The sequence below is a fragment of the Meriones unguiculatus genome, chromosome 3 (genome assembly GCF_030254825.1).
Source record: "Meriones unguiculatus strain TT.TT164.6M chromosome 3, Bangor_MerUng_6.1, whole genome shotgun sequence".
Classification (NCBI taxonomy): Eukaryota; Metazoa; Chordata; class Mammalia; order Rodentia; family Muridae; genus Meriones; species Meriones unguiculatus.
This window is the reverse complement of record NC_083351.1, coordinates 130,281,156-130,309,031: the sequence shown is the minus strand read 5'-3', so window position 1 is coordinate 130,309,031 and position 27,876 is coordinate 130,281,156. Positions and strand designations below refer to the sequence as shown.

The 27,876-nt window shown below is 38.2% G+C and overlaps 1 protein-coding gene and 2 pseudogenes across 2 annotated transcripts; 1 reads left to right on the top strand and 2 right to left on the bottom strand.

Moving 5' to 3' along the window:
- Positions 1-4,928: 4,928 nt before the first annotated feature.
- LOC110564888 (zinc finger protein 431-like) lies at positions 4,929-24,266 on the bottom strand. Of its 2 annotated transcripts, none has more exons than XM_060380542.1 (4): positions 23,986-24,266; positions 9,683-9,767; positions 9,466-9,526; positions 4,929-8,320 (listed from the first exon to the last, which is right to left on the bottom strand). In XM_060380542.1, exons 1-4 carry the CDS (start codon positions 23,986-23,988, stop codon positions 6,757-6,759), a joined length of 1,713 nt encoding a protein of 570 aa, XP_060236525.1. In that variant the 5' UTR covers positions 23,989-24,266; the 3' UTR covers positions 4,929-6,756. The 2 variants fall into 2 exon arrangements, with proteins under 2 accessions (XP_060236525.1, XP_021518111.1); XM_021662436.2 differs by having other exon boundaries at positions 9,683-9,809; positions 23,986-24,263.
- LOC110564889 (gamma-aminobutyric acid receptor-associated protein-like 2) lies at positions 16,930-17,579 on the top strand (annotated as a pseudogene).
- Positions 20,929-21,409, bottom strand: LOC132653236 (leucine rich adaptor protein 1-like; annotated as a pseudogene).
- Positions 24,267-27,876: the final 3,610 nt, after the last annotated feature.

The window sequence follows — 27,876 nt, the reverse complement described above, 5'->3', positions numbered from 1 at the left end:
ATATATGCCTAGTTATAATGCTTATAAAGCCTGTTGAATTAAAAAAAAAAAAGAATGGCTGAGCTCCTTCTCAAACCCAAGAGTATTATCATAGCCTGTAACAAAGCCGTGGCCTTGGGAGGTTTCCTTAAGTCCATGACATATAGATTAAAAAAACTGAGCTTCTTCTCTAAAACCAGGAATGTGCTGGGGAGTGATGATAATGGTCTGGAGCCAGGGATTTGGGGGAGGGCTTGCCTGAGATTCTGAGAACCCAACTTTTCCCATCACACAAGGCTGTGGGATATCATTCCCAAGGCCACTGTGTTCTTGGTCAGTCATGCATGCCTTTGAGATACCCTGTATTCCTCTTGTGCAACATTGTTTTGTTATACTCCTCCTGAGTTTGTTTTATTGTAGGATAGTTTCTGCTGACTTCATAAAAGTCTCCTGTTTCCTTTCCTTTCTCCTCTGGAAGTAGTAGACACAAGCTGCTATTCTTATGAAGCTTCCCTGGCATAAAATACAGCTTCTGAGAATGGGGTCTTTCTGTTTGGAAGAAATATCAGAAGGTACTGCAGGCTCAGAAATATAACAGTTTTGGGGTCACTTTGTGTTATTTTGTGGGTGCTGTGAAGTCTGTGTTGACTTACTTTCTAAACATATATGATCACAGATAACATTGGTCAAGTTCACATTTTTCATGGCTGAGGTTCAGTATGATTTAATTGCGAAAACAAAAATGAAAATAAAACATGCTCCAGAACTGAGCAATGAATCTGAATGTGTATTAGACATAGTTTGGGATTTTGCACAGTTAGCAACTAAATTCAGCCATCTTGTCTATAATACAGGTAAAATAGAAAAATGAGCAGGAAGAACACAGAATCTAGCTGAACAATCACCTTCAAAGGGTTTTTCTAATGTTCTGTTAGTTGGTGTGTGAAGAAGGTGGAGGAGGAGGAGGAGGAGAAAAAGAAGAATTAAATGTCAATATTTTTGTAGCAAGAGTTGTTATGGAGATGATAAGTAAATGTGTAAATGATAAGTAAATATTGTAAATATTGTAAATATTGTAAAAATGCAGAAAGATGATTTATTTGGAAGGTATGAGAGCTTTCTGCCAATGAGTCATGCTGCATGAAAAAGTGAAAATGGGGTTAAGAAACAGACTGATGGGCTGGAGAGATAGTTCAGAGGTTAAGGGCACCAGTTGGCTTCTGGAGATAGACTTAAAGGTGCTTCCTGTTACGTTAAAAACATCTGTTTAATGTGTATATCTGACCCAAAAGTCATAGCTTTTAGTATGGTATTCTTAATATCTGCCATTTCTGGGGTAGACTTTGACACAGCAATATCTTAAACCTATTTCTTCTAGTTGCTTTGTTAAGGAAAGTCCAAGAATCCAGGATTTAACACTAAAGCTAGTAATGTATTTCTGCCTAACTTTCCAGTGTGAACATAAAAATGGGGGCTAAAAGTAGATGCTGAATGTATGAAAAATGTCCAAGCTCCATTCGTGGCTAATTACCAACAGCTATGCCCACAAAAAAAATGTTACTGTGGACACACTTAAGTTGTGTATAAAGGTTATAAAACAAACAGCTTACTGATACTCATTCAGTGGGATGCAGTTTTACCAGTTACTCTCAAAATGTTCAATTTGCTGATGTTATTTTTCTGAGTATTTAAAATTACGTATTTCCTTTTGTGTACTAAAATTCATATGAGTTTCAGGATCTGACCTGGATCTGGCATAGCTCAAAAGGATCACAGATGAGATTTTCCCTGATCTTTCCCATTTAATAGACAAATTTTAACTTCTGTCTCCAGTCTGAATTTGTCTCAGCAGATTTTCATCTGTTTAACTCTGTTCTGGGATCAGCTGCGGACTGCAAGCTGAAATCTGGACTTCCTGGAAACTGACATGATTGCTCCCTGCCTATTCGGGTAGATCAACTAACCAGATGCTTGGGACTGCCCTATTGCCTAGCCTTTGACTGGCATTTCAGCCTCCCTATCCCCTGATGCCTATGGTCCAACGGTCAGCATCGAAGAAGCTCCAGAAGACGGATCTTATCCCCCCTAGCAGGCTGAAATGCTAAGTCAAAAGGGGCTCCCTGGCATTATCAATTATCTTGGGCATCTGCTTAGCTGAAATGAAAACTAATATTGCAGCAACTGGGCTAAAAGTCTAGAAAAACCTTAGAGAAAAAGTTCTCCTTGGCATACTACCCCTATATTTACCCTGAAGGGACCCCTACTCATTTTAATTTTTATCTTTGGGCCTTCTATTTTCAATTACTTAATGGCTTTCATAAAAAAATGCTTGAGCAATAAAAAAATAGAATCTTCTCTCATAAAATATATACTGACCACTGTTACCCCTTCTCCACTTCTCCCAGCTTCCCCCAAACTCCTCCAGATCCATTCCCTCTCCTCTGTATCATCTTCAGAAAAGAGCAGGTCTCCAAGAGAGGACAGCCAAACAGGACAGAACAAGATAAAAAAAAAAAAAAGACAAGGCAAAATTCATCTTATGGTCGGACAAGGTTTCCCAGTAGAAGGAAAAGAGACTGAAGAGCACACACTAGTGTCATGAATCTTCTTGGAAAGGGGGAAAAGAATAGATACTGTGGGTAGACTGGAGGTGAATGGCAACAGGAGTAGGAAACAGTGGGAGATGGAATGGAGAAAAAGAGTTCAGTGTAGGAAGAAACAGCTGAAATTAGGAGGGATTTGGGGGCTAGTGTAGAAACCTAGTGTCCTTGTAACTTCCTGGAATCTATGACTGGATTGGATGACCCTAGTGATGAATATAGAGTCTGAATGGGCTATTATTTGTAGCCAAGCAGGGCTTCCTGGTAGGACTGGGTTACTTTCAGTTCCACTGTTGGCCAAGAAGGTTCCATGGAGATTCCTAAACAATCCAAGATGATGCTAGGGCAAAATTTTGTTCTCTGAAAACAGACAGCTGGGCCCCACTGCATGTAGAGAGTTCTAGCAAGTGCCAGCTTACAGACTTCACTCCTATGTTCTAGTCTCTTTGGAGCAAGAAGGTACTCTACAGCCTACAGAAAGAAAAACCTGGACACCAAGACAGCTACAAAGCTTTCCATGAACAATCCTGCAAGATATGTAAGGGATGATGGCACCGAACTTGTTTGAGTGATCCAACAATGATTGCTTTAACTTGAGGTCCAGGACAGGAGAGGGAATCCATGCCTACCACTGACTGGAAGGCCAGGAAATTCACAGGGACTTAATAGCAAGCATGGAGCTGGCATGAGTCTACACCAGGTTCTCTGTTTATTTGCTGGGGCTGTGAGGGTGGTGTTTTTGTGGGATTCCTAATATTGGGAATGGTTGTAGCTCTGACACTAGTGCATGTGCAATGTGCAGAGCTTAAATCAGGTGGAACGTTCTGATAAAAGCACCATCTTCTATCAGTGACCATCCCCATCATCATCTCCACCATCACCACCACCAACACTGCCACCAACTTTCAAATGTCAAGAGACTTTAGAGCGTCTTTCTCCTTTGTCTTTTTGTGAGTTTCATTTCTGCCAAATTACAGAGCTGCCTGTCATGCCTCCTCTTCAGTAGTTTCCTGCTTCCTGACAGTGTGACAATCTTGCTTCCAGAAATCTGTGTCAGTCTTCCATACTTCTGTTGCAGCCAGAATAGTAGTGCTATGCAGACTGGCCTTTCTATTTCAAATATCCTTTTCCAGTCTCTACAGAGCACCCAGGTGCACTTCACACTGAATTTTGGGTCCTCAGAGTCTCAGAGCCTATTACATGAACCACTCTCTGGACATATATGTCTATTACTTTGGGGGAAATCTCCCTAACCTCTTTTTCTAGATGGGGATTATAGGAAAGCTTGATTTGTGAATACAACGAGAATGTTTCAAAGGAAACTATAGTTAAACTGGTCTTTTTGAAGGTGATTGCAGGCTCTCCAGACCTTTGTCTTCATAAAGCAGTTTTAAGGCTTCCATGTTATAGCCTGTCTGGGACAAAGCAAAATGCATCATTGTATTAAATGAAGACATATCTGGTGTCATGGTGGAGGTGTATTATAGTCCTATACAACTATAATTAGTTGTATAGGAACAAACATGGTTATTCTGGGGGAGAGATGAGGGAGTAGAGAGAATCTATTTTGTCATCTGTGTGCAACAGTGGGTACTAATTGAAAAGTACTTACCAGGAACATTCTCTAGACCCTACAGAAAACCTACAGCTTTCAGCACCAATGCAATTAAAGACAATTTAAAACACACATTGGAATACAGTCAGCATTTTCTTCTATGGTGTGTTTGGATGTGTCTCTGAAATCCCAGAAATAGAGGTGTCTGTGTATCAATTTAAAAAAAAAGATATACAGACAGAAAAAAAGGTATTTATTTTCATCTTTGTTATTTCAGATAAAACCTGTCTCAAAAAAAAAAAAAAGATAAACATAAGTGCATCAGCTGTGGACTAATGTCTCTCCCTCTACACTGCTCTCTTTCTTTACTTCTTACAGGGAAAAGACTAGACCATTGCTGATCCAAAGGCCTATTTTGTCAAGCCAGTTTGGCTGTGAGGTAGCCATAGAAAACAGATATCCTAAGACATGGGTGGTGCCTTCATTTCCATGACTCTTCGGAAAGAACACCGAGAAGTCCGAGTTTCTTACACCAGGGGCTTAAGCAGAATAGGCTGTGCCCACGGAGTCTCGGCAGAGCGGATGATGTTGAGGCTGAGTTAAGAATAGTTTACACTCCACATTTGTTACATTCATAGTTTCTTTCCAGTATGTGTTCTTTTGTACATTAGAAAATCACTGTGATGTGCAAAGGCCTCACCACATTGATTGCCAAGATGCTAAGATGCTAAGCCTTCATCTTCCAAGAAGCAGAAGGATTCAGTCTTCTTGGAAATGAGAGACACTCTGCCAGCTCACTCCAATTATTTATTCAAACATCATACAATGTTAATTGGAGTTGGGAAAGGTTCAAACTACCAAAGTTATCTTACCCTTGCTATCTGTGACAGCAGAAAACCCCCAAGTAAGAACTCCACATTTGCCAGGAGCATCTTAGGACCAAGATTAGTACAGCCATAAGTTACCATGTAGCACCAAATGCAGATTTACTAGAGAGTCAACATTTCTTTAAGGTCAAAAAATTTGAAGACAATTTCTCAGCCTCCACTGACTAATCCAAACAAAGCAAAGGCTCTGCTGCAAAATTTTACTCAAAGAAAAAAACAAATGTTTTACATTTTAATTTTAAAACATTTTACAGCCAAACAAAAGTATCACTACACTTTATCACATTGATTTACATTTAGAAGGCATTTCCATATTATGAATTTTATGCCTTTGAGGACTACTGTTGTGTGAAAGGGCTTTATCACATTGATTACATTTGTAAGGTTTCTCCCCAGTATATATTCTTTTATGTATATGGAGACTACTGTGACATGTAGTATTATGACTGGCAAAGTCTTTAACATATTGATTACACAGTAAAGATGTTACACTTGTATGAATTCTTTTCACAATATAAAAAAGTAATTTGATATGCAAAGAAATTACCACACAGATAACATTCATAGTGTTGGTTATTCTTCAATATGAATTCTTTCATGATTTTGATAGGACTGTGAAAATCAAACACCTTTATCACATTGATTATATTCATAGGGTTCTCTCCACTATGTGTTCTTTTATGTATTTGAGGATAGACTACTGTGATATGCAAGGCTTTGATTATACTGACTACATGTAGCAGGATATTTGAGCACATTGTGAACTCCCAGTATGCGTACAGGAAAAATCTGTTTTTAGATGTGGTTGGTTCATCAACTAGCATGCATCTTTAACCCAAAAGCTTTCTCTAAACAAGATTAAATAACATCAATGAAGGGTCAAAAGGCAGATCAAGCAACCACTTAACAGGGAGTAAACATAAGAAGACACAGAAAGTAGAAAGGAGGGACATTGTGTTGGAAGGTATTGAAGACAACATGGAGCAGGAAGAAGACATTTTTTCCTTCTGGGACATTTGCTGAGTAGGAAGGTCAGCTGTATCTTTTCGCTGCCTCTCTAAGCTAAGAGGCTTTTACTCCAGCATCTGGTTCCTGACTCTTCATTGGTCAAATTGGACATCTGGGATTTTTGCTTTTACAACAATTACATTGGTAGGGTTTTGCCCAGGTATATATTCTTTTATTTATTTGGAGACTACTGTATTGTGAAAATGCTCCATTATTGTTTGATGTTGGCTGTGGATGCCAAAGTGGAGAGAGAAGCTCACCAAGATGCTATGCCTTCATTTTCCAAAGGGTTCAGGCTTATTGGAAAAGACTTGACACCCACGAGTTCACCCCACTTAAATTATTCAAGCCTTATACAAGGTTAACTGGGGCTGGGAAAATTTCACCTACCCAAATTATATTCCTCTTTCCGTCCATGAGAGCAGACAACCTGCACAAATCTCAATCCTAGCCATAGTTAAAAAAGAACACCAGGTTACCTAGGAGTGTTTTAGGACCAAGTTCTGTGTAGCTACAAGCTCCCGCATAGCAGCAAGTGCAGATTTTCCGAAGAGACATTCCTTGGAAGTTCAAACAATCTCAAAACAATTCCTCAGCATCGACTTATTAATCCAAATATAGCAAAGGCTTTCCTAAAACATTTCACTCAATGACATATAAAAGCTTTACTATACATTTTACTTAAAGCCAAGCATAAAGGCTTTACTTTACATGCCATTATACTTGATCACATTATTTTATATTTGTAAGGTTTCTGTACAGTATGGTTTCTTTCATGTCTTTGAAGTTGAGTGTGATGTGCAAAGGCTTTTCTACACTGATTACATATATAAGGTTTTTCTCCAGTATGTGTTCTTTTATGTATTAGGAGATAACTATGGCGTGTAAACGCTTTAGAACACTGATCACATTCATAGGATTTCTCTCCAGTGTGTGTTTTTTTGTGTATCAGTAGGTAACTCTGACATATAAAGGCTTTAGCACACTGATCACATTCATAGGGTTTCTCTCCAGTATGTGATCTTTTATGTATCAGGAGATAACTATGACATGTAAAGGCTTTATCACATTGATCACATTCATAGGGTTTCTCACCAGTATGTGTTCTTTTATGTATTTGGAGATAACTCTGACGTGTAAAGGCTTTTCCACATTGTTTGCATTCATAGGGTTTTTCTCCAGTATGTGTTCTTTTATGTATTTGGAGATTACTGTAACTTGCAAATGATTTACCACATTGATTACATGGATATGGTTTCTTTCCATTATGCATATTTACATGCCTTTTAAGATGACTGTGACGTGCAAAAGCTTTACCACATTGATTACATGTGTAAGGTTTCTCCCCAGTATGTGTTCTTTTATGTTGTTGGAGACTACTGTGATATGCAAAAGCTTTACCACATTGACTACATTCATAAGGTTTCTCTCCAGTATGTATTCTTTTATGTATTAGGAGATGACTCTGACATGCAAAGGCTTTAACACATTGATCACACTCATAGTGTTTCTCTGCAGTATGTGTTCTTTTATGTGCTAGGAGAAAACTGTGACATGCAAAGGCTTTCCCACACTGATTACATTCATAAGGTTTCTCTCCAATATGTATCCTTTTATGTACTGAAAGATAAAACTGACGTGTAAACGCTTTTCCACATTGGTTACATTCATAGGGTTTCTCTCCAGTATGTGTTCTTTTATGTTTTTGGAGAGTACTGTGACATGCAAAGGCTTTGTTACACTGGTCACATTCATAAGGTTTCTCTCCAGTATGCGTTCTTTTATGTTGTTGGAGATTACTGTGACGTGCAAAGGCTTTACCACACTGATTACATACATAAGGCTTCTCTCCAGTATGAATTCTTTCATGACTTTGAAGACGACTATGACGTGCAAAGGCTTTACCACACTGATTACATTCATAAGGTTTCTCTCCAGTATGTGTTCTTTTATGCATTTGGAGACTACTGTGTTGTGAAAAGGCTTTCTCACATTGATTACATTTGAAGGGTTTCTCTCCAGTATGAATTCTTTCATGCTTTTGAAGACTACAGTACCATGTAAAGGTTTTCCCACATTGATTACAGTTGTAGGGTTTTTCTCCAGTATGAATTCTTTCATGACACTGAAGGTGACTGTGACGTGCAAAGGCTTTCCCACACTCACTACATTCGTAACTTTTCTCTCTAGTACGTGTTCTTTTATTCATTTGGAGATGATGATTTTGTGAAAAGGCTTTATCATATCGATTACATTTATAGGGTTTCTTATTAGTATGACTTCGTTCATGCCTGTAAAGATAATAGAAACATGTGAAAGCTTTACCACATTTATTACACTGATGACTCTTTTTATCTGCATGAATTATTTTTACAATTTTGTCTAATTTTAAAGAGAATTCAGATATTAAGTTTTTATCACTTTGTTTACATTTAGGGTGTTCCCTTCATTATGGGTTGTTTTCCATCTTTGAAGATACCTGTGATGTTAAAAGCATTTATTACATGGCTCACACTTACAGCATCCTTTTCCTATATGAGGTGATTCACAAATGTGAAGAGAACAGGAAAAGCTTAAAGAATTACCACACTGAATGCATTCTTAAGTTTTCCAATGTAGTGAATCATACTATGCAAAGCAAACCAGGACCAAGAAAAGAATCTCCACATTCCTAGTAGATTTTCTGCAGTGTGATATTATGAACATTTTCCCAATGAAGTTATAAAACCCATTAATTGTAAACTTCATCACATTAAAAAAAGTGTAGCCTAGCTGAGGACTACCACATATTTTCTAATTGCTCTAGGATAGAGATAGGTACATTGCTTCTTTCAACATCACTCATGCATACATGGCTTGTTATCCATTGTGACATATAATATACCTATGAAAGGAAGAATAAGAAAGAACAGGTTTGCACATTGCAGTCACACAGATTGACCTTTTTTCCTCCATAAACATGTTGTATGGGGACTAAGGTTTCTCCACAGCAAGCTCCTTGACTTCTATAAACTGCCCCTCTTATGAAACTTTAGCAATATTCCTACAAGTATATGAGTATCACCAGCTCTACTATGGACTATGTGCTTATTAGAAGGTTTTGGACATACACTTATCACCTATTCAATGTGTATACCTTTTGCAATATCTGAGTGGTTGGTACAAGACTAAGTGGATTGGCAGATCAACAGCATAGCTCTAATGCGGTTATGATTCATATAGTGATATCTGTAAAGGCGTTGTTGCCATGTCTTCTTTCTTACAAGAATGCCTTGAAAACACAAATAAAATACATACCACTAAGGTGCACAGTATTAATAATGATCAATACAGCTAAGGCTGTGTTTATTCATACTATTGCTTTTCCTTAAAACTTCCAGGACACACTAAAATTTCTTCAGTGGCATATTTGTATCAGCTTGTAAATGAAAATTACCTTTCATGTCTTCTAGAATTTTGACAATGTTCTTCAATATTGTTGTCTTCCCAATTATAGCCTAAAATAAAATCAGAAAATGTATGATATATTATTGGAAATTATGCAAAATTTACATTACTATCTTCAATGAACCTTAAAATCATGCCTGATTAATTCACCTCATTTTTCCTTCTCAGTTGAAATTACAGAGAAACAAGAGAAAATTCAGTCTTACCTATAGCAGTGAGGTTCCTGTAGGTCTCCAGCATCACATCTTTGTAGAGACTCTTCTGGGAAGGATCCAGCAAAGCCCACTCTTGCTGTGTGAAGTTCACATGAACATCATCATAGGTCACTACATCCTAAAATATCACAAATATATACACAACAGAAAACACGATATGGACAACATTGAAGATGTATGCTTCATTGCCAATATATTCATATAATTCTCGTTCTTCTCCAATTATCATCTGACATAGAAATTCTAACAAAATTACAAAGCAATTTTAGAAGGAAACTTAATAATGAGGTTCACCTCTCTGATTTTTGTACACTTTGAATAGGATATAGCCTTGCAAGAGAAATGCTAAACAACAAACATAAAAGAGAAATCAAACAGATTAACACTACTGAGCACAAATCAGAGAAATTGTATGAACAACTATTAACTACAACAGTGAGCAAGCTGGCTCTACTGGCTCACGACTTTAATCTCTGCACTTTAGAGGCAGAAGTATCTCATTGAGTTAGATGTCACCCTGGTCTATGTAATGAGTTCAAGAACAGCCACACACATATTAAAATCCTTTCTCTCCTCCAAAAATCAACTACTCCAACAAGAAAGGTAAAAACAACTCAGAAGTATTTCCTTAAGTTCCTAAGATTTATACATCCCTTCCTGTTCTATATACATATTCCAGAAATCTGAGCTGCCTTAGTTTAAACAATAAGTTTAACAAGATCTTCTAAAAGGGAATGCGTATTTAAAGTTACAAATGGACAGATGAACGTGTAAATGTTGGTGCTAAATTAACAACATAGGGCAGGAGATACAGCTCAACAATGTAGAGTTCTTCCTCGCCCTGAAAATAAAAGCGACCATTTGCCAGTACTTACATGGCTGATCACAACTATCCATTATTCCAAGCAGTTAAGGAGTTCTGATGCCATCTTCTGAATATTGTGAGGACCAGGCAAACATGAGGTGTCTATTTATGCATACAGGCAAAATACTCATATTCATTCCAACATAAATTCAAAACAAACACACAACAAGTAGGAAGAATGTCACACCTGCAATCCAATGACTCAGAAGGCTCAGGTAGTATTAATATCATAAGTACATGCCATCCTAGAAAATAGAATGATACTCCCTGCCAAGTTTTAAAATTGAAGATGTGGATGAAGCTTAGCAACAATGTATGTTTGAGATGTAAAAAACCTACTTTCCAGGCCTTGCAGCCAATAACATAAAAGCAAAAACAAACCCAGGCATGATGATCTACTTATAGTCTCAGCAATCAAGAGCCAGATTCGTTGGATCTTTAAATTCGAGGCGTGGCTAGTCTATAAGCCTACTTTGAGGACAGTCTAGGATACATAGAGAAACATAGTCTTCAAATACAGAAAAAATTTCAAAATATAAAAATATTAAGCTAGGAAAATAGCTTACCACTGAATAAAAATTGTTTCTATTGTATCTTATGTGACCTAGGAATAGAGTTTATAATGGTGAAGGCATGACAGCATGAGAAAGTAGCTGAATGAACAGTTCCAACCACATTATAGTAGACACAAAGAACAGGAAGTAGGTTGAGTCTATAAACACTCAAATCCCATCCCCAATGAGGAATTTCATCTAGAAAAGTTTTTCCTACAAAAGATCCCATAACCTCCCCAAAGAAAGCCACCAAGGAAAGAAGAATGTTCAAAGACATAATCCTATCTGGGAGCTTTGTGATTCAACCAACTCTATTCTGATTCTTGTCATATAGTCTCATAGTCATCCCAATATAAAAATGCATTTAATCTGACTCCCAGTGATCTCCCTGTCTGCAACAGCCCCTACACTGTCCAAGTGTCCACAGTCTCTTCTGATACTCCAGGAAATCTCCGGACTGTCACATCTTGTAAAATAAACAAAACAAGTTGTATCTTACCAACATTCAATGGCACGGAACACCTTTTCCAATTGAGTAGAGAAGAATGGGTGCATAGTGAGAGAAGACTAGACCAACAGAAGAAACCCAACAATGCAAACACCAAATCCTGAAGTTCTGTCTCAGGCACATGAACCTTCAGTTTCAAAGGGCTTAGATGACCCTCTCACTGCAACTTCTCATCCACCTATTGGTTTGGTTACTTCCACTCCCTATGTGCAACATCAACCATTTAAGTAGCAAAACCCAAATACTGATGACTGCAACAAATGAGGGTGGGGGGAGATTTATCAAGAAACGAGAAGAACCAAGCCTTTAGGGGCAAAAAGGAAACTGAAAGTGTTTGTCAACAGAAAGTCCTCACACAAAAACTCAATAAACTCATAAGACAATGTAGTAAAATTTCAGAAGACAAAAATAGGTAAAGTGCTATTATTTCCTAGGGAAACAACCATACAATTAGATTATAATAATTAGAATCATAAAACATAGATTGCACCACTTAAAAAAAGATATACAAAAACAAACCTATAAATATAACACTCATTTAACTAATAATCTACAAGATTATAATCAAAATCCAAATCAAAAAATCAGTGGTCAGTACATATCCTGAGCACTCTGTTCTCTCCTTTTTCTATAATAGAAAATAGATTGGGAGTGGAGGCCTGGCTATTTTACTAAAAGTGGAAAAATTAAGAATTCTAATGTTTTAATTTTGGAGAAAGTAGTATTGACTACTAAAAGTATCTCATTCTCTTATGATTAAGAAAAAAAGATGTCTATTAGCATCACTTAGAAAGCATTTTGTTTCCTATAAATGATGATTGTATTTAAGTCTGCAGCAGACTGAGGAAATGCAAAGTTTTAAAAACCAAAGACAAGATAACAGATTTTTTTTAAAAATGTAATTAATTGTATTATGTATTTAATTGTATTTTATTAATTTAATTTAATATTTAATTTAATATTAATTGTATTAAAATGTATTAAATGTAATTAATACAATTAATTTAATTGTATTAAACACCTGAAGCAGCTTATTTGCTCAAATTCCTTCAAAAGTCATAAAAGCAGTTTTGAAAACAAGTCTCCCCACTTTTGTTTATGGTTGTATGTGAGAGACAGAATGTTGTCCATGTGTGTAGAGATGACACAACAGAGAGGAGGGTGTCTGATCCCCTGCATCTCAAGCAGCAGGTGCTTATGAGCCTGCAGACATGGGTGCTGGTATCTGAAGTTAGGTCTACCCCAAGAAGAATACTTCCTGAGTGACCTGCTTAGCCCACATAGTAATTTTCCTTAGTTTTATACAATTAAACGTCTTTTACAGATTAACAACAAAAATCAAAATAAAGAAAAAGGAAAAAAAAATCCTGAGAACTTGATCATCAGTATTAAGATATAGGGTAAGAGACCAGGTATGATGCTTGTGGACCATCCCCACTCTCTGTTATCTGAGATCCAATACTTAGGGCTGCCCCTAGTGCTGTTTCTCTCTCTTTCCCTTTCCACACCCACTGTAGATACCACAGAACATCCTGAAAAATATGAGAGGCAGCTTCATTTCCTCCTGTCCACACCTCCTCTTCATCCAATGGACCATCCCCACCTAACCTTCCTTTCCTGCCTCATCTTAGTGTCTGAACACCTACTTGGGCAGACACCCCTTGCTCAAACATATGCCATGCCTTCCAAAAGATCAGGAAGGCTGTCCACAGGTCTACCACACTATCTGTTACCCAACACCTAATTTTCACAGTTGCCCCTAGCAGTGGAATAGCACACCAGAGGCAGCATTCCCTCCACATTGGCCACACCTCCTTAGATCCCTAAGATCCCTAATATCATCTGAATACAAATGGAAGAAAGAATCTCAATCATTAAAGATACAATAGAAGAAATGGATACATCATTCAAGGAAAATGTAAAATCTAAAAATTTCATGGTACAAAACATCCTGGAACTCTGGACCATTATGAGAAGCCCAAACCCACAAATAATTGGAATAGAGGAAGGAGAATACCAGCTCAAAGGTCCAGAAAATATTTACAACAAAATCACAGAAGAGAATTTCCCTAACTTAAAGAAGGAGATGCCTATCAAGGTACAAGAAGCGTACAAAATCACCAAATAATAAAAGATAGTCCCCTTATCACATAATAATTAAAAACTAAACATACATAACAAAGGAAAGGTGCAAAGGAAAACGACCAAATAAGATATAAAAGAGATCTCTTAGAATTACACCTGATTTCTCAGTGGAGACTCTAAACACCAGAAGGGCATGGACATATGTGCTGCAAACTCTAAAAAGCCACTGATGCCAGCCCAGATTACTATATCCAGAAAACTTTCAATAATCATAAGCGGAGAAATAAAAGATATTCCATGATAAGGTTAAATTTAAATAACATCTATCTAGAAATACAGCCATTCAGAAGGTGCTACAAGGAAAACTACAACCTAAGAATGCTAAATACATACATGAACGCAGAGGAAATTAAAAAAAATCTCACAGTATCAGAAAAAGCAAAGAAAGGAAAATGCATGTGTGTGTGCATACGTGCACACACACCCATACACACCCACACCACTAATTTCTCTACTAACAGAATAACAGATACATCATTGCTTATTCCTATCTCTAAGTATCAATAGCCTTAATTCCCCAATTAAAAAAATAATGACATATACAGAAAAATTAACAGAATGGAAGGAAAAACAAGATCCATCCTTCAACTTCATATAAGAAAACCAGTTCAATGTCAAAAATATGCCTTACCTCAAGGTAAAGGGGAAGAAAAAGATATTCCAAGCAAATGGACCTAGAAATTTTTAAAAGGTATAAGTATTTTTAAAAGCTAACAAAATAGACTTCAAACAAAAACCAATAAAAAGAGATGGGGAAGGATATGACATATGCACCAGAAAAGAAAAAAAAAAATCCATAAAGAGAACCTTCCAATTCTTACATCTATGTCCCAAACATAACAACACCCACAGTTGTTAAAGAAACACTTCTGCAGCTTAAATCACACAGTGATATTCATGAACTCAGAGTGGGAGACTTCAATATCTCCCTCACCAATGGACAAGTCCTCCAGACAGAAACTAAGCAGAGAAATGCTTGAGCTAACTGACATTAAAAAACAAATAAACCTAACTGAGTTTATAGAACAATCCACCCAAACACAAAAGAATATACCTTCTTCTCAGCACCTCATGGATCTTTTTTAAAGTCACCAAGTAACTGAACAACAAGGAAGTCTAAACGGATAAAAAAATTAAAATAACCTCCTATGTCCTATCAGTACACCATGGATAAATGCTTCATTTCATCAACAATAGAAACAACATAAAACTTACAAAGTTGTGGAAACTCAACAACTGTTACTGAATAAAAAGTGATTAAGACAGAAAAAAAGAAAGAAATCAAAGACTTTCTAGAATTCGATGAAAATGAATACACAGCATACTGAAACTTATGGGATATAATAAAAGTAGTGGTAAGAGGACAGTTTATAGCACTAAGTGTCTACATTAAAAGAAAATGGAGCAATTTCATAGGAGCAAGTTAATAACACACCTGAAAACTCAAAGAAGTAAGCACACCCAAGAGGAGGAGATAGGAAGAAACTATCCAATTGAGGGTTAAAATGAATGAAATAATAATAATAATAATAATAATAATAATAATAATAATAATAATAATCAATTCAAAGAATCACTGAAACAAAGAGTTAGCTCTTTTAGAAAAATTCTTAAAATAGAGAAACTCATTTCCAAATGAACTGAAGGACAGAAAGAATATTCAAAGTAATACAATTAGAAATGGTAAGGGGACATAACAACAGAAAATGGGGATTTCTGAGACTCAGGACTCCTTTAAAAACCTGCACTGCACCTAATTAGAAAATTTAAAGTACATATATTTTATATGTTATACATATACATGAACATTTAATTTTCTCAATAGGTACCACATTACCAATGTTAAATCAGAATAACATAGAGAATTTATAGACATAGACATATAATCCCTAGTGAAATAGAAGAAATCACAATAAGTTCTGAACCAAAAGAGCCCAGGGCAGGATGTTTTTAACGTAGAATTCAAACAGATTTTTAAAGACTTAACACCAATACTACTGAAAGTATTCTACAAAATAGACACAAAGGTGACCTTATGCAATTCATTTTATTAAGCCAGAGTTACCCTGATACCCAAGCACATAACAACTCAAGAAAGACCAATTTTCTTCATGAATATAGGTGCAAAAATACTCAATAAAATTCTAGTAGAAACTTATGTCAAGCAACATCAAAAGATCACCCACAATAATCAAATATGCTTCATCTTAAAGATGCTCGGATGGTTCAACATATGAAAATTAGTAAATGTAACTTACTATAAAAAGTAAACTGAAAGCAATAAACCACACCATCATCCCATCAGACACCAAACAAGCCTTCCTCAAAAGCCAATACCACTGCATGAGAAAAGTCTTGGAGAGACTAGAGATACAAGGAACATATCTAAACATAATAGAGAAAATTTATAGAAATCCTATTGCCAACATCAAATTAAATGCAGAAAACCTCAAATCAATTGACTAAATTCAGGAACAAAACAAGGCTGTCCGCTCTTACAATATCTATTCAATATTAAAGTTCTAGCTATAATACACCCCAAAACAATCAAAGGAATATAATATGAAAAGAAAGAAGTCAAAGTATCCTAAATGGCAGATGATATATATATATATGTGACCCCCAAAATTCTATTACCAAACTTCTCTATGTGATAAACACTTTCAGGTAAGTGGCTAGATACAAGAATAACTCAAGAAAAACCAGTAGCCTTTTCATATAAAAATGACAAATGGCCTGAGAAAGGAATCCGGGAAACAACACCCTTCACAATAGTCTCAAATAATATAAAATGTGTTAGAGTAACTCTAATAAAGCAAGTAAAGGAGTTGCATGATTAAAAACTTCAAGTCTTTGACGAAAAAAATTGAAGAATATACAAGTAGGTAGAAAGATTTCTCATAGTTGTAGGTCAGTAGAATTAACAGCAAAAATGGCCATCCTAACACAATCTACAGATTCAACACAATCACATTCAAAATTCCAACAGAATAGTTTACAGACCTTTAAAGGTACATTTCCCTCCTTCATATGGAATAACAAAAACCCAGGATAGCTAATACAATCCTGAGCAAGAAAAGAACTGCATGGCATTGACATAAAAACTAGGTTATGGTCGCTTTGCGGAAGACTGTGGCTCAAAGAGCCGCCTCCATTGCCTCCTGCTACCATGAAGTGGATGTTTAAGGAGGACCACTCGCTGGAACACAGATGCATGGAATCCGTGAAGATCAGAGCGAAGTGCCCCGACCGGTTCCAGTGATCGTGGAAAAGGTCTCAGGCTCTCAAATTGTTGACATTGATAAAAGGAAGTACTTGGTTCCATCTGACATCACTGTGGCTCAGTTCATGAGGATCATCAGGAAAAGGATCCAGCTTCCTTCTGAGAAGGCCATCTTTCTGTTTGTGGACAAGAGAGTCCCACAGTCCAGCCTAACTATGGGACAGCTTTACGAGAAGGAAAAAGATGAAGATGGATTCTTTTATGTGGCCTACAGCAGAGAGAACATTTTTGGCTTCTGAGGGCCAGTGCTGGGCTAGGTGCACCGTTGCTGCTTGTGTATCTTGTAAATAACCGGCTGTTTTCAGTTACTCTACCAGAGCTTTCACATAGACCCACTCATGAATTTGTAACTGGATTTATTTCTTAATATATTAGAAGGTTTTGTCTCCTTAGATTAGTAAATTATCAAACAGTTTTATTTTCAGTTTTCTTTTTGTGCACTGTCCTCATGGCTGTATGCTCTAGGGAACCAGTACTCTGGGAAACATATTTAATGAAGATATTTCTACAATGAGGGGAGGTAGCTGTGATTTTAAAGTGAAAAGGAGGGGATGATGCATTGCTTTGAATTATGTTCGAAGTGTTAGATGGCTAAGTATTAAGAGCACCCAAATTAAATCCTTAGCAATCAAAACACCTGCTTCACTAGATTTTGCCAACTGCAAATCATGTTGGACTGAACTAATATCTGTTCTTCTTTCTGAGACTATTAAGGTAAATAATTAACAATAAAACTTTCTCTTATAAAGGCAAAAAAAAAAAACAGATACACTGATCAATGGAATTAAATTGAAGACCCAGACATAATTCCTATCACATATAGACACTTGTTTTTAATTAATTAACTAATTAATTTATCCACTTTATATCCTGATCCTACCCCCTCCCGCCTCTCTTCCCAGTTCCATCCTCCCTCCCTATACCACCCCTCCTCTACTCCTCAGAAAAATGGGGCCCTGACCCCAGCAATACACCCTAGCAAAGCAAGTTGCACCAGGAGTCAGCACATCCTCTTCCCCTGTGGCCTGGCAAGAATATGGAGCTAGAGGAACACTCCTCTTTTGTTGTGGGAGTGTGAACTATTAGAGCCACTATAGAAATCAATATGATGGTTCCTCAGAAAACTGGGAATTCATCTATCTCAGGACACAGCTATAGCACTCTTGGGCAAAAGGTGCTCCATCCTACCATAAGGACAGTTGCTCAACTATGGGATAGTTGCATTATTTATACTAGCCAGTAACTGGAAACAACCTAGATGTCCCTCAACTGAAGAATGGATGAATAAATTTGGCACATTTAAACAATAGAGTATTATTCACCTGTCTAAAAAAATTACATCATAAAATTTACTGGCAAATGGATTCAAGTAGAAAAATCTCCCCAAGTGAGATATTCCAGATCCAGAATGACAATGGTAAGTGGAGATTAGATAAATGATAATCAAGGTTCAATCCATAGACCCAAAGAGGTTAGGTAAAGAGGAAGGGCATAGGCAGGAAGCATGAATCTCCCTGGAAAGGAAAAAAAGAGAGCTACTGTGGGTGGACTGGGGGTGACTGGCAATAGGAGTAGGAGGAAACGGGTTGGGGTGGAAGGGAGGGAGGTTCAGTGTAGGAAGAAACAGCTGAAATTCTGGAGTTTCTAGGGGTTAGTATAGAAACCTAGTACACTGGTAAATTTCTGGAATCTATTAGGGTAGATCGACTGGGTACTCATAGTAAAGGAGCACATGGAGTCTAAACTGGCTATCGTCTGTAGCCAAGAAGGGCTTCAGTGGTGGGACTGGGTTACATTCAGTTGACGTGTGGGTCAAGGAGGTCTTACAGAGATTCCTATGCAAGCCATGAAGATGCTAGAACAGACTCTCTGAAAACAAACATCAGGGACCCATTGCACTGGACAACTTCCACACAGCACGCTGAATTTAGAGTGGTCGAGTGGATGCAGTCTTAGAGCCTTTACCCCTATGTTCTAGTCTATTTGGGGTGAGAATGTACACTACAGGCCACAGAAAGAAAAAATCTAGATACGAAGTCAGCTCCAAAATCCTGGACTTACAATCTGTCTCCTTGTAAGATGTGCAGGGATATGGTGGTACAGAACTTGTTTGAGTGCCCAAACAATGTTTGGTTTAACTTGAGGCCAGGGCATGAGAGGCAACACATGGCTTACATTGTCTGGATGGCCAAGAACCTCACAGGGACTTAAATAGCAAGTATGGAGCCTACATGGATCTACACGAGGTCCTAAACTTATATGTTATGGCTGTGAGGGTAGTGTTTTTATGGGAGTGGTTGTAGCTCTGACACTTTTACCTGCTCTTCAGATTCTTTTCTTCCTACTGAGATCGCTTGTCCAACCTTACTATGTTTTTTTTTTTTTCTTTCTTTCCTTCTTGCTTTGTCCTTTTTGGCTCTCCTCTATTGGAGACCTGCTCTTTTCTGAAGAGGAAACAGGAGAGGGAGTGGATCTGGGAGGCAGGAGAATAGAAGGGCTGGGATGAAGGTGGAAGAACTGGAGGGAAAATGGTAGTTGGTATATATTGAATAAGAGAACATTCCATTTTCAATTAAAAACATTAAATCAACTTTTCCTAAATTAAAATGTAAAGAAGAAAGGAAGCAATAATGAGCAAGAGAAGTGAAATTGTGAAGACAGGAAAAGCATGTTTGACAGATATGGTCCTTACTCTGATTGTTTAGAGGGTAAGCATCACATAGGGGTTTATGACAAGCTCATTCTTGGGCCTGTCTAGTTCTATGAAATCAGAACTTTTGCTCTCAGCACTGTGAAATATTTATCATGCAGGAAACAAACCTTGGGCCATTTTCTTGGGTTATCTTTTACTAGTTTGGATTGTGGAATTACAGAGATACCCACACATTTAAATCCAAAAGAATACTCTTGCTTATCTTTCAAGAAAGGTAATATTTAAATACTATTTTTAAAAAAGAGAAATATATATATGTAATATTTTACAGTATAGCTACATTAATTAAAAAATACAATAAACATACATAAACTGATACATAAAAATGTTAAATGTTTTTTTGGAAATTACCAGACTTTGGTTTATTGTAAAATTTAGCAAAGTTTTTCATATAATCCCTGACCCCTCACTCTGAAACAAAAGAAGAAACAATTATTGATTATTTTTTCCCCTCTACTTTGTCTGTGCTACTGTTAGAAAGGGAGAAGACTTATTATAATAAATAAAAATATAATTGTAACAGAGAAAAATAAATCAGTCTAGATAAATATTAGGAGCATTACCATTAGGAGAAATACCATTAAGCAGTTTAAAAATGAGCTTCTTTAAAAGGTTGCCTTATCACAGGGTCTTTTCTGAGACTGACATTCAACCAAGGACCATGTAGGGATATAACCTAGAACCTCCACTCAGATGTAGCCTGTGGTAGCTCAGTAACCAATTCGTTTCCCAAAGTGAGGGGAACAGGGACTATTTCTAACAGGAACTCAATGACTGGCTCTTTGGTCTCCCCACCCCCGAAGGGAGGAGCAGTCCTGTTAGGCCACAGAGAAGGGCTTTGCAGCCAGTCCTGAAGATACCTGATAAAACAGGATCAGATGAATGGGGAGGAGGTCTCCCCTATCAGTGGACTTGGAAAGGGGCACGGTGGAGATGAGGGAGGGAGGGAGGGACTGGGAGGGAATGAGGGATCGGGACACGGCTGGGATACAGAGTTAATAAAATGTAACTGATAAAAAAAATAAAAAAATAAATAAAAAATAAAAAAAATTCATACCAATTTAAAAGAAAAAAAAAGGTTGCCTTATTAAAATAAATCACACTAAAAATACAGCAGCAGAGAAGGATACATACAAGGTAATTGCAGTCCCATGCAAAAAACTGGATCGTTAGCCAGAGCAGTAGTACTCAGAATCCAACTTGGGATGCTTGTGCAGTCCTTTATGATGGAGCTGTCACTGAACTGATCCAAGTCCGAAGGGGTCTGATGACCTGGTACATCACTGCCAAAGTGTCCAGGTAGCTTCCTACCAAGCTGCCATTCAGCCCATCTCTACCATCATGGAGGCTGTTGTAGCTGCCAGGTAAGGAGGTGCTCTGGTTTTTCAACAAACTATACAGGCTGCCACTGAGACTGCTGCCTCGGCTGGTAATGGTGGCCTTTTCCTCAATCATCCACTTGATGGACTTGATGCTCTCATTCATGAAGAGCAATTGGCGCATGAGCTTTACATTTGTGGCTCTGAGGTTAACCATCTTTTGTCTGAGGATGTGCAGTTTGGTTTCTAACCTCTCCAGGGTGCTGGGGTGGCTATGTTGTAGAGAGCCAAAGGCAGGGGAAGATGAAGAGAAGGAAGACACAGAGGGCATGAAGCTGCTGCAGCTGCTGCTCAAAAATGTTAAATGTTTAAGCACATTCCCCAAAGCAAAAATGAAAGTGTTACCATTTAACGCTGGTTAACTGACCAGAAGAAAACAAAGAGATGAGTCACCTGTCTAAGACTATTACATTTTTGGTAAACTATTATTATCATTATTTAAATTCATACAAGTTAGTCTGTTTCTTAACCCCATTTTCACTTTTTGATCTAGTATGCCTTATTGGCAGAAAGCTCCCATACCTTCCAAATAAAGCAACTTTCTGCATTTTTACAGTATACTATAATAGTACATTTGCTTATCATCTCCATAACAACGCTTACTATAAAAATATTGACATTTAATTATTTTTCTTTGTATATCATCCCTTTGAAAGTGGTTGCTTCAGCTAGACTCTATGTTCTTCCTGTCCTTCATTTTCTATTGCTACCTGTAGTGTAGACAAGATGGCTGAAGCTCTCTCTCCCATCCATCTGACAAATGAGAGTTCATTAAAGATTAAAATCAGGTGGGAGGAAGAAGTGTATCCACACTGCTCAGGCTCCAATTAAATGCTGTTTGATGACCAACACTACACTAATTGTGGGAGTCCTTTAAAAGTGTATAATCCTTTAACCATTGCTATTGTCTTCTCTCATTTAGCACAATGTCCTCCTGAGCCATTCAGCTTGTTCTAAACAAATGAGTACTGAGGGTATTTTAAAATTTAGGCCACTGTGAATATGACTACAGTGAGCATGAGAATTCTGATACTTCTAAAGCTAATTTCAAATGTATGAAAAATATACCGAGAAGATTGCTGGGATCCATAGCAATCCTGTCACTTTATGAGAACTCTGTATACTGTAAACACACATATACATGGATAGAATGAAATCATGAGGAGAACAAGGTTGACTGTATTGTTTGTGGTAATTGGGCTACTTGGGTGTAGGTAGTATGTCCAAATGTAACAGAATACATACACTAAATATGTGTAATTTTACATCAACTATAAAAACATAATATGGTTTTAACTAAATTTAGTTGCCAACTGTGCAAAATTCCAACCTACTTCTATCAAGAATTTATTTTGCATGCTAATACACAATCCCCTGTCACATTCTCAATTATTTTTCAATTCTGGAGCATGTTTTATTTTCATTCTTTTTGTTTTCTCAATTAAATCATACAGAAAACTCAACCAGGGAAAATGTGAACGTGACCAATGTTACCTATGTGTTTGGAAGGTAAGTGAACACAGACTTCATATCACCCACAGAATAACACAACGTGACCCCTGATCTGTTTTATTTCTGAGCCTCCAGCTACTTCTGATCTTTCTTCCAAACAGAAAGGCCCCATTCTCAGAAGCTGTATTTTATGCCAGGGAAGTTTCATAAGAATAGCAGCTTGTCTACTACTTCCAGGGGAGAAATGAAAGGACAAGGGAGATTTCTATGAAGTTAGCAGAAACTATCCCACAAAGGGACAAATTCAGGAGGAGTGGAACAAAACAGTGCTACACAAGAGGAACCACAGCTCCATGTGATGGTAAGAGTTGGGTTTGCAGACTCTCAATCAAGCTCTCCCCAAAGGTCCTGGCTCCAGACCATTTCCAACTCTCCCAAGCACCTTCCTGTTTTCAGAAAAGGAGCTCTGTTTTTGTTTGTTTGTTTGATCAATACATTATGGCCTTAGGGAAAGTTCCCCAGGCTTAGGCCTCAGGCTGTTACTGGCTCTGAAAAGCAAGTTACTGGGTTTGAAAAAGAACTATGTCATTCTCGATACAGGACAACATAAGGGGAAGCCACGTTTTGTCAGGCCAGCACTCAACACACCAGGTGTCTGTCTACCCATGTGGCAGAACTATGCTTCTCTCAGAAGAAAACTGGACCTTTATGGCACACCAGGCCTTGGTGTTGGCTGTGACCCTGTAACGCCCCATGGAGCAGATTGTTAGAGGCCTACTCTTTGATATGAGGATGGGCCTAGTGGCTGGTTGCAAATTTGAGTTGTCTCCTTTCTCATGGCTTGGACCATATTTCTGGACAAACATGTGTATCTTAGCATCCTAATCGCTAACAAACCTGGATAGCATACGACTAATCTGATGGGGTGATTTAGAGACAGTCCTCCCTCAGCTAAATTCTACTTGATAAATCCTTCACATCATCAATTCCACTCTTTTACATCAGAGCTTAATATCAGTTGCTACCCAACACATGTGATGCCGTTTACAACCTCCACAAATTAATTCCAGATGGCTCTTACACCTAAATGTTAAATACCTAAGGCAAAATTTCTAGATGATGCTAGAGATACAAGGCCTCTCCGAGTTTGGTACCCTGCCCAGGATGTTTCTAAACACAAGCCTCTGTTCTAAACACTTTGTGTAGTTGTAGCTCCCAAAACGAAGTTACTCAGATGGCACCGCCGGGTCCACGGAGCAAATAGGACCACAAGGAACCTTACAGGTGGCTACATCTTTCTGCCTGTTATCACCCAGGCCGGGGAGACCCACCACCCCAGCTCCTGCTGCTCAGCCGTTTGTTCTTCTCTCTTAGGAACAGTAACCCTGTGCTCACCATGTCTTGGTTCCGATGTCTCCTGAGCTCCGCTCACAGCACCCAGCAACAGCGCTCACAGCAGGTTAGAACAACCACTTGAGCTTGCTCGGCAATGAAGGTAAACAGCAGCACGGCCCGGAAGCGCCCTCCTCCTCTTCTTACTGGATGGTTCGCCATGGGGTTCTGATTGGCCAGTGAATTTTGAGTGACATGAGCACCCTCCCTTAGGGGGTAGCGTGTGTTGAAAGGACAGAGCTTAAAGATTACTGACACAGGCTTCTAGTACAGGGCCAGACCTTTTTGAGATCTGCATTTTTGCGTTGCATTCCAGTAGCACTGTGTCTGACCGCTAAGAGCAGACTTGTCCCTTTCAGCACTCAGCCCTGGTGAGGACCGACCACCCCAACTTCTGCTGCTCAGCAGCCCGCTCCTCCCCTTTGTGGGAAGTGACCCTTCCACCTTGGCGACTTCAGAGCTTCTCACAACTCATATCACAGTCACAGTGTTCATTAGACACTCCCCCTTCAGGAGGATAGCTCGCACAGTTTATTAATCAACTTGCAGAGTAGTGAATAATCTGTGCCATAGGTGTAAGGGTGTCACGAATATTAACAATTAAAGAGAGATTTTAGGAAACAAAGCAAGATTTTTTTTTCTTTCTGTGACTTCATGCTGGGGTTAGATAAACTGGAGCTTCTTTTCATTTGCTAGGTATGAAACTCTCCACAAGCCTGGGAGAAAAGCAGAAAACAGATGACAAACACCATGGAGCACTATTGTTAGCCAGCACATTTTCCTCAGTGGGAAGGTGGAAAAACAACAACAAAACCCCACAGCTAACTTAGGAAAGGTTCTCTAGATGAACAGAACTGGTGCATCGTTCTATATATGTAGAAAGTGGCTGTATTAGAATGGCTCACAGGCTGTGGTCTACCTAGTCAAACAATGACTGTCTACCAAGAGAAAGATAAGGACTAAAAGAGAGGTTCAGTCCATGTAGCTAGATGTCTCAGCTGGTCTTCTGTACATATCAGAATTATGAAAAAGGAGGCTCTATTGCCAGAGGGGAGAAAGTGGTCATGCTAGCCAGAGTAGGGCAAGCAGAAAAATAGAAAGAGCTACCATCTTCAATGTCCTTTATATATGTAGGCTGCCACCAGATACTCTGGCCTAGATTAAAGATGGATCTTATCACCTGAAAAGAAGGTTTTTTCCACTTCAAAAATTACAATTAGGAAAAATACCCTATATTACCCAACTGCTGGTGTTTCAGTCAATTGAAGTAATGTCAATACAGTTTCATAATAAGTTTAGTTCTTTATTCAGATCCTTGTTATTCTGGTCTGTGAACCTGAGAAATGGCCAGTTGAGGCATTCATTTAGAATTGATGACCTCCCCACTTATTGCTAATGTCAACTACAGCCAAACCATGGAAACACCCTCTTTCTTGCTCCTCCCTTTAGTGCTGTGACTACATCTGCTTTACTGTTGGCCAGTGAACTCAGTTTTTACACAGGTCTCTCTTCATTTGTAAGTGCTCCATAAGAGCCAGAGAGTTTGGAGGACACTGATGCACTAGTTTAATTTTCCTTCTTACTGACCAGTCAAGGCCCAGCTTGGAAAGAGATACAGGACTCTTTCCCAGCATGTGGCAATAGAGGCAGGATTAGGTCTTCAAAGCAATTCTCAATTTCTCAGCATGAGGCAAGCGTGGGCTTCAGGAGATATTGTTCTAAACAAAAATAAATGATCAACAGCACTTGTGAGAAAAGGAAAGAAATTCTTAATCACTGGGAAACATTGGAGACAAGAAATAAGTAAGAGATGAGAGCAGTAATGCATTTAAAGAAAATTAAATGGGTGGGACCGGGAAGACATGATGGAGGAGGCTACAGCAGGATACAAAGTGACTAAATTGTAATAATTAGTAATAATATAATAAATAAAATTGTTAAAAAAGAAATAAGCAAAGGAAACAGAGAAGAAGAAACCAGCCGAGCTGCCTGGTAGTGGTTAGAACACCTGAGACACTAGGAAGGGACACTTCAACTTGCTGAGGTAACATAGGCTGTGCAGCATGCTCCAGTTTCCCAACTTTTCTGAGCTGTCACCTTGCTGGGTTTAGTTTGTGATACAGCTGTCCTGTGTCATTTGTACTTCCATAAGTAATTCTTCACTAATATTCCTATAGGTAACCCCAAATAAAACTCATGATTCTTCAAAAAAAAAAAAAATCAAAGTTAAAAAGTGAAACCAATAATTGGCTTGTTAAAACTACAAATGTAATAGAAAAAAACCACATAGCTGTATTGACTGTGAAGAAGATAAGGCCATTTCCTGGAAGAAGGAATGGCATCAGTAAGATAAGTTTTGACCTTGCTCAATGTGCAATGTTAGCTGCTGAGACATATAACCGGACACAACTAAAGGCAAAGGCCTGTGCCTTAACTTACTGAGCTGAGTTTGTTAGGAATGATTGTATGTATCTTCTTAGCACAGTGCCATAATCGTAAATTCAGTACTCATTGGCTGAAGCAAGCCTTCCCAAATTGTACACACAACAATATGGTCTGTCTTCATTCACATAACATGAATTAATACATGCTAAAAAATTAAAAAATCAGTCCCCCCCTCTAGTAATCAAGCTCTTTTTCATACTAGTGACAACAGCAGCTGATTGCCTACACTGTTTCTTCTGTGTATACAATAAACTATCCCTTATCTTCTGGTCTGAAGGCAGAAACTATGCTCCTTATGCAAATACTTTACCTATTACTGCAATGACTACATGACTCAGATGGGTAATTTAGAAACTCGGGGTAGTATAGACCTTTACTTCAAGAATTTAGTTGGTTTAATCAAGAGGACAGCGATACCATTGCCCTGTGTAGCAATAGGGTGGATTCAAGGCTATCTGAGCCAACATAGGAGACATTGTCTCAGCAACATTTTTCTAAAAGGCTGGAGGTGCAGCTGTTCTAGAATTCATATCCATTTTCAGGAAATGAATTCATATCCATTTCCACACACATAAGAGATCAATACAGACAAATCTCTTTCATGATAGCATGCATCCAGCTCTGCCTAATGCCCAAGGAGGGGCAGGCAAAAACAGATTGTACATTCCACATTTGCTGTCATCCTTGACTCTTTTATGTTCAGGTCCCAGGTTGTACTTTAAATAATTAAATAGGGAAAGGAGACTGCAAGCCTAGCCACTTAGTCAGATGGAGATTTGCAGAGCAAATCTACCTGTTTGATCACGATGTATGATCTAAAAGATAGAATTAACAGATACAGCAATGCCACAGTTCTCACACATACCAAGGGCAAAGAACACAAACATGGAAAGCATCAAGAAAAAGTCACTGAACAGCACTTTGGTTCTTACATGTAGAGCTCTGCTGAACTATTCTAACCTCAGAATGAGGCTGCTTTTCCTTCTGAGCAAGCTGGATCAGAGGAAGGCCACAGATGCTTCCATGCAGGAATAGGGGTGCATTTTAAGCAGCCTTGCCTGCTGTCTGTCTCACTGCTGTGTCACCACCATAATGAATTCCATTTAAAGCTTTTTATTCATGTAGATGAATGTTTTGCCAGCAAGGTCTGCGTGAAGTACCTGCAGAGGCCAGAAGAGAGCACTCTATCCTTTGGAATTGGAGTTACAGAGCTCTTTAACAATCATGTGGTTTCTGGAGATGGAATCTATGTCCTATAAGAGAATATACAGTGCTCATAACTGCTAACCCCTCTCTCCAGCTGTTTTTTTTAATTTAGAATATATTTTTATACATTTTAATGAAAATATATTACAACAGTTTTTGCAATATTTATCTTTTCAAATTTATCTAATATTTATTCCTAATAATGACATGTGGGGTGTGGGATGGGAGCTGTGGGGGTGGGAG

Bases quoted from the DNA above. Each gene is read 5' to 3' on its own strand.
- LOC110564888 (XM_021662436.2), bottom strand. The intron at 9,527-9,682 runs GTAAGACTGAAT...ATTTTATTTTAG, and splicing joins CAGGAACCTCACTGCTATAG to GCTATAATTGGGAAGACAAC. The intron at 8,321-9,465 runs GTAATTTTCATT...TTATCTTTACAG, and splicing joins AATTCTAGAAGACATGAAAG to GCATGAACGAAGTCATACTA.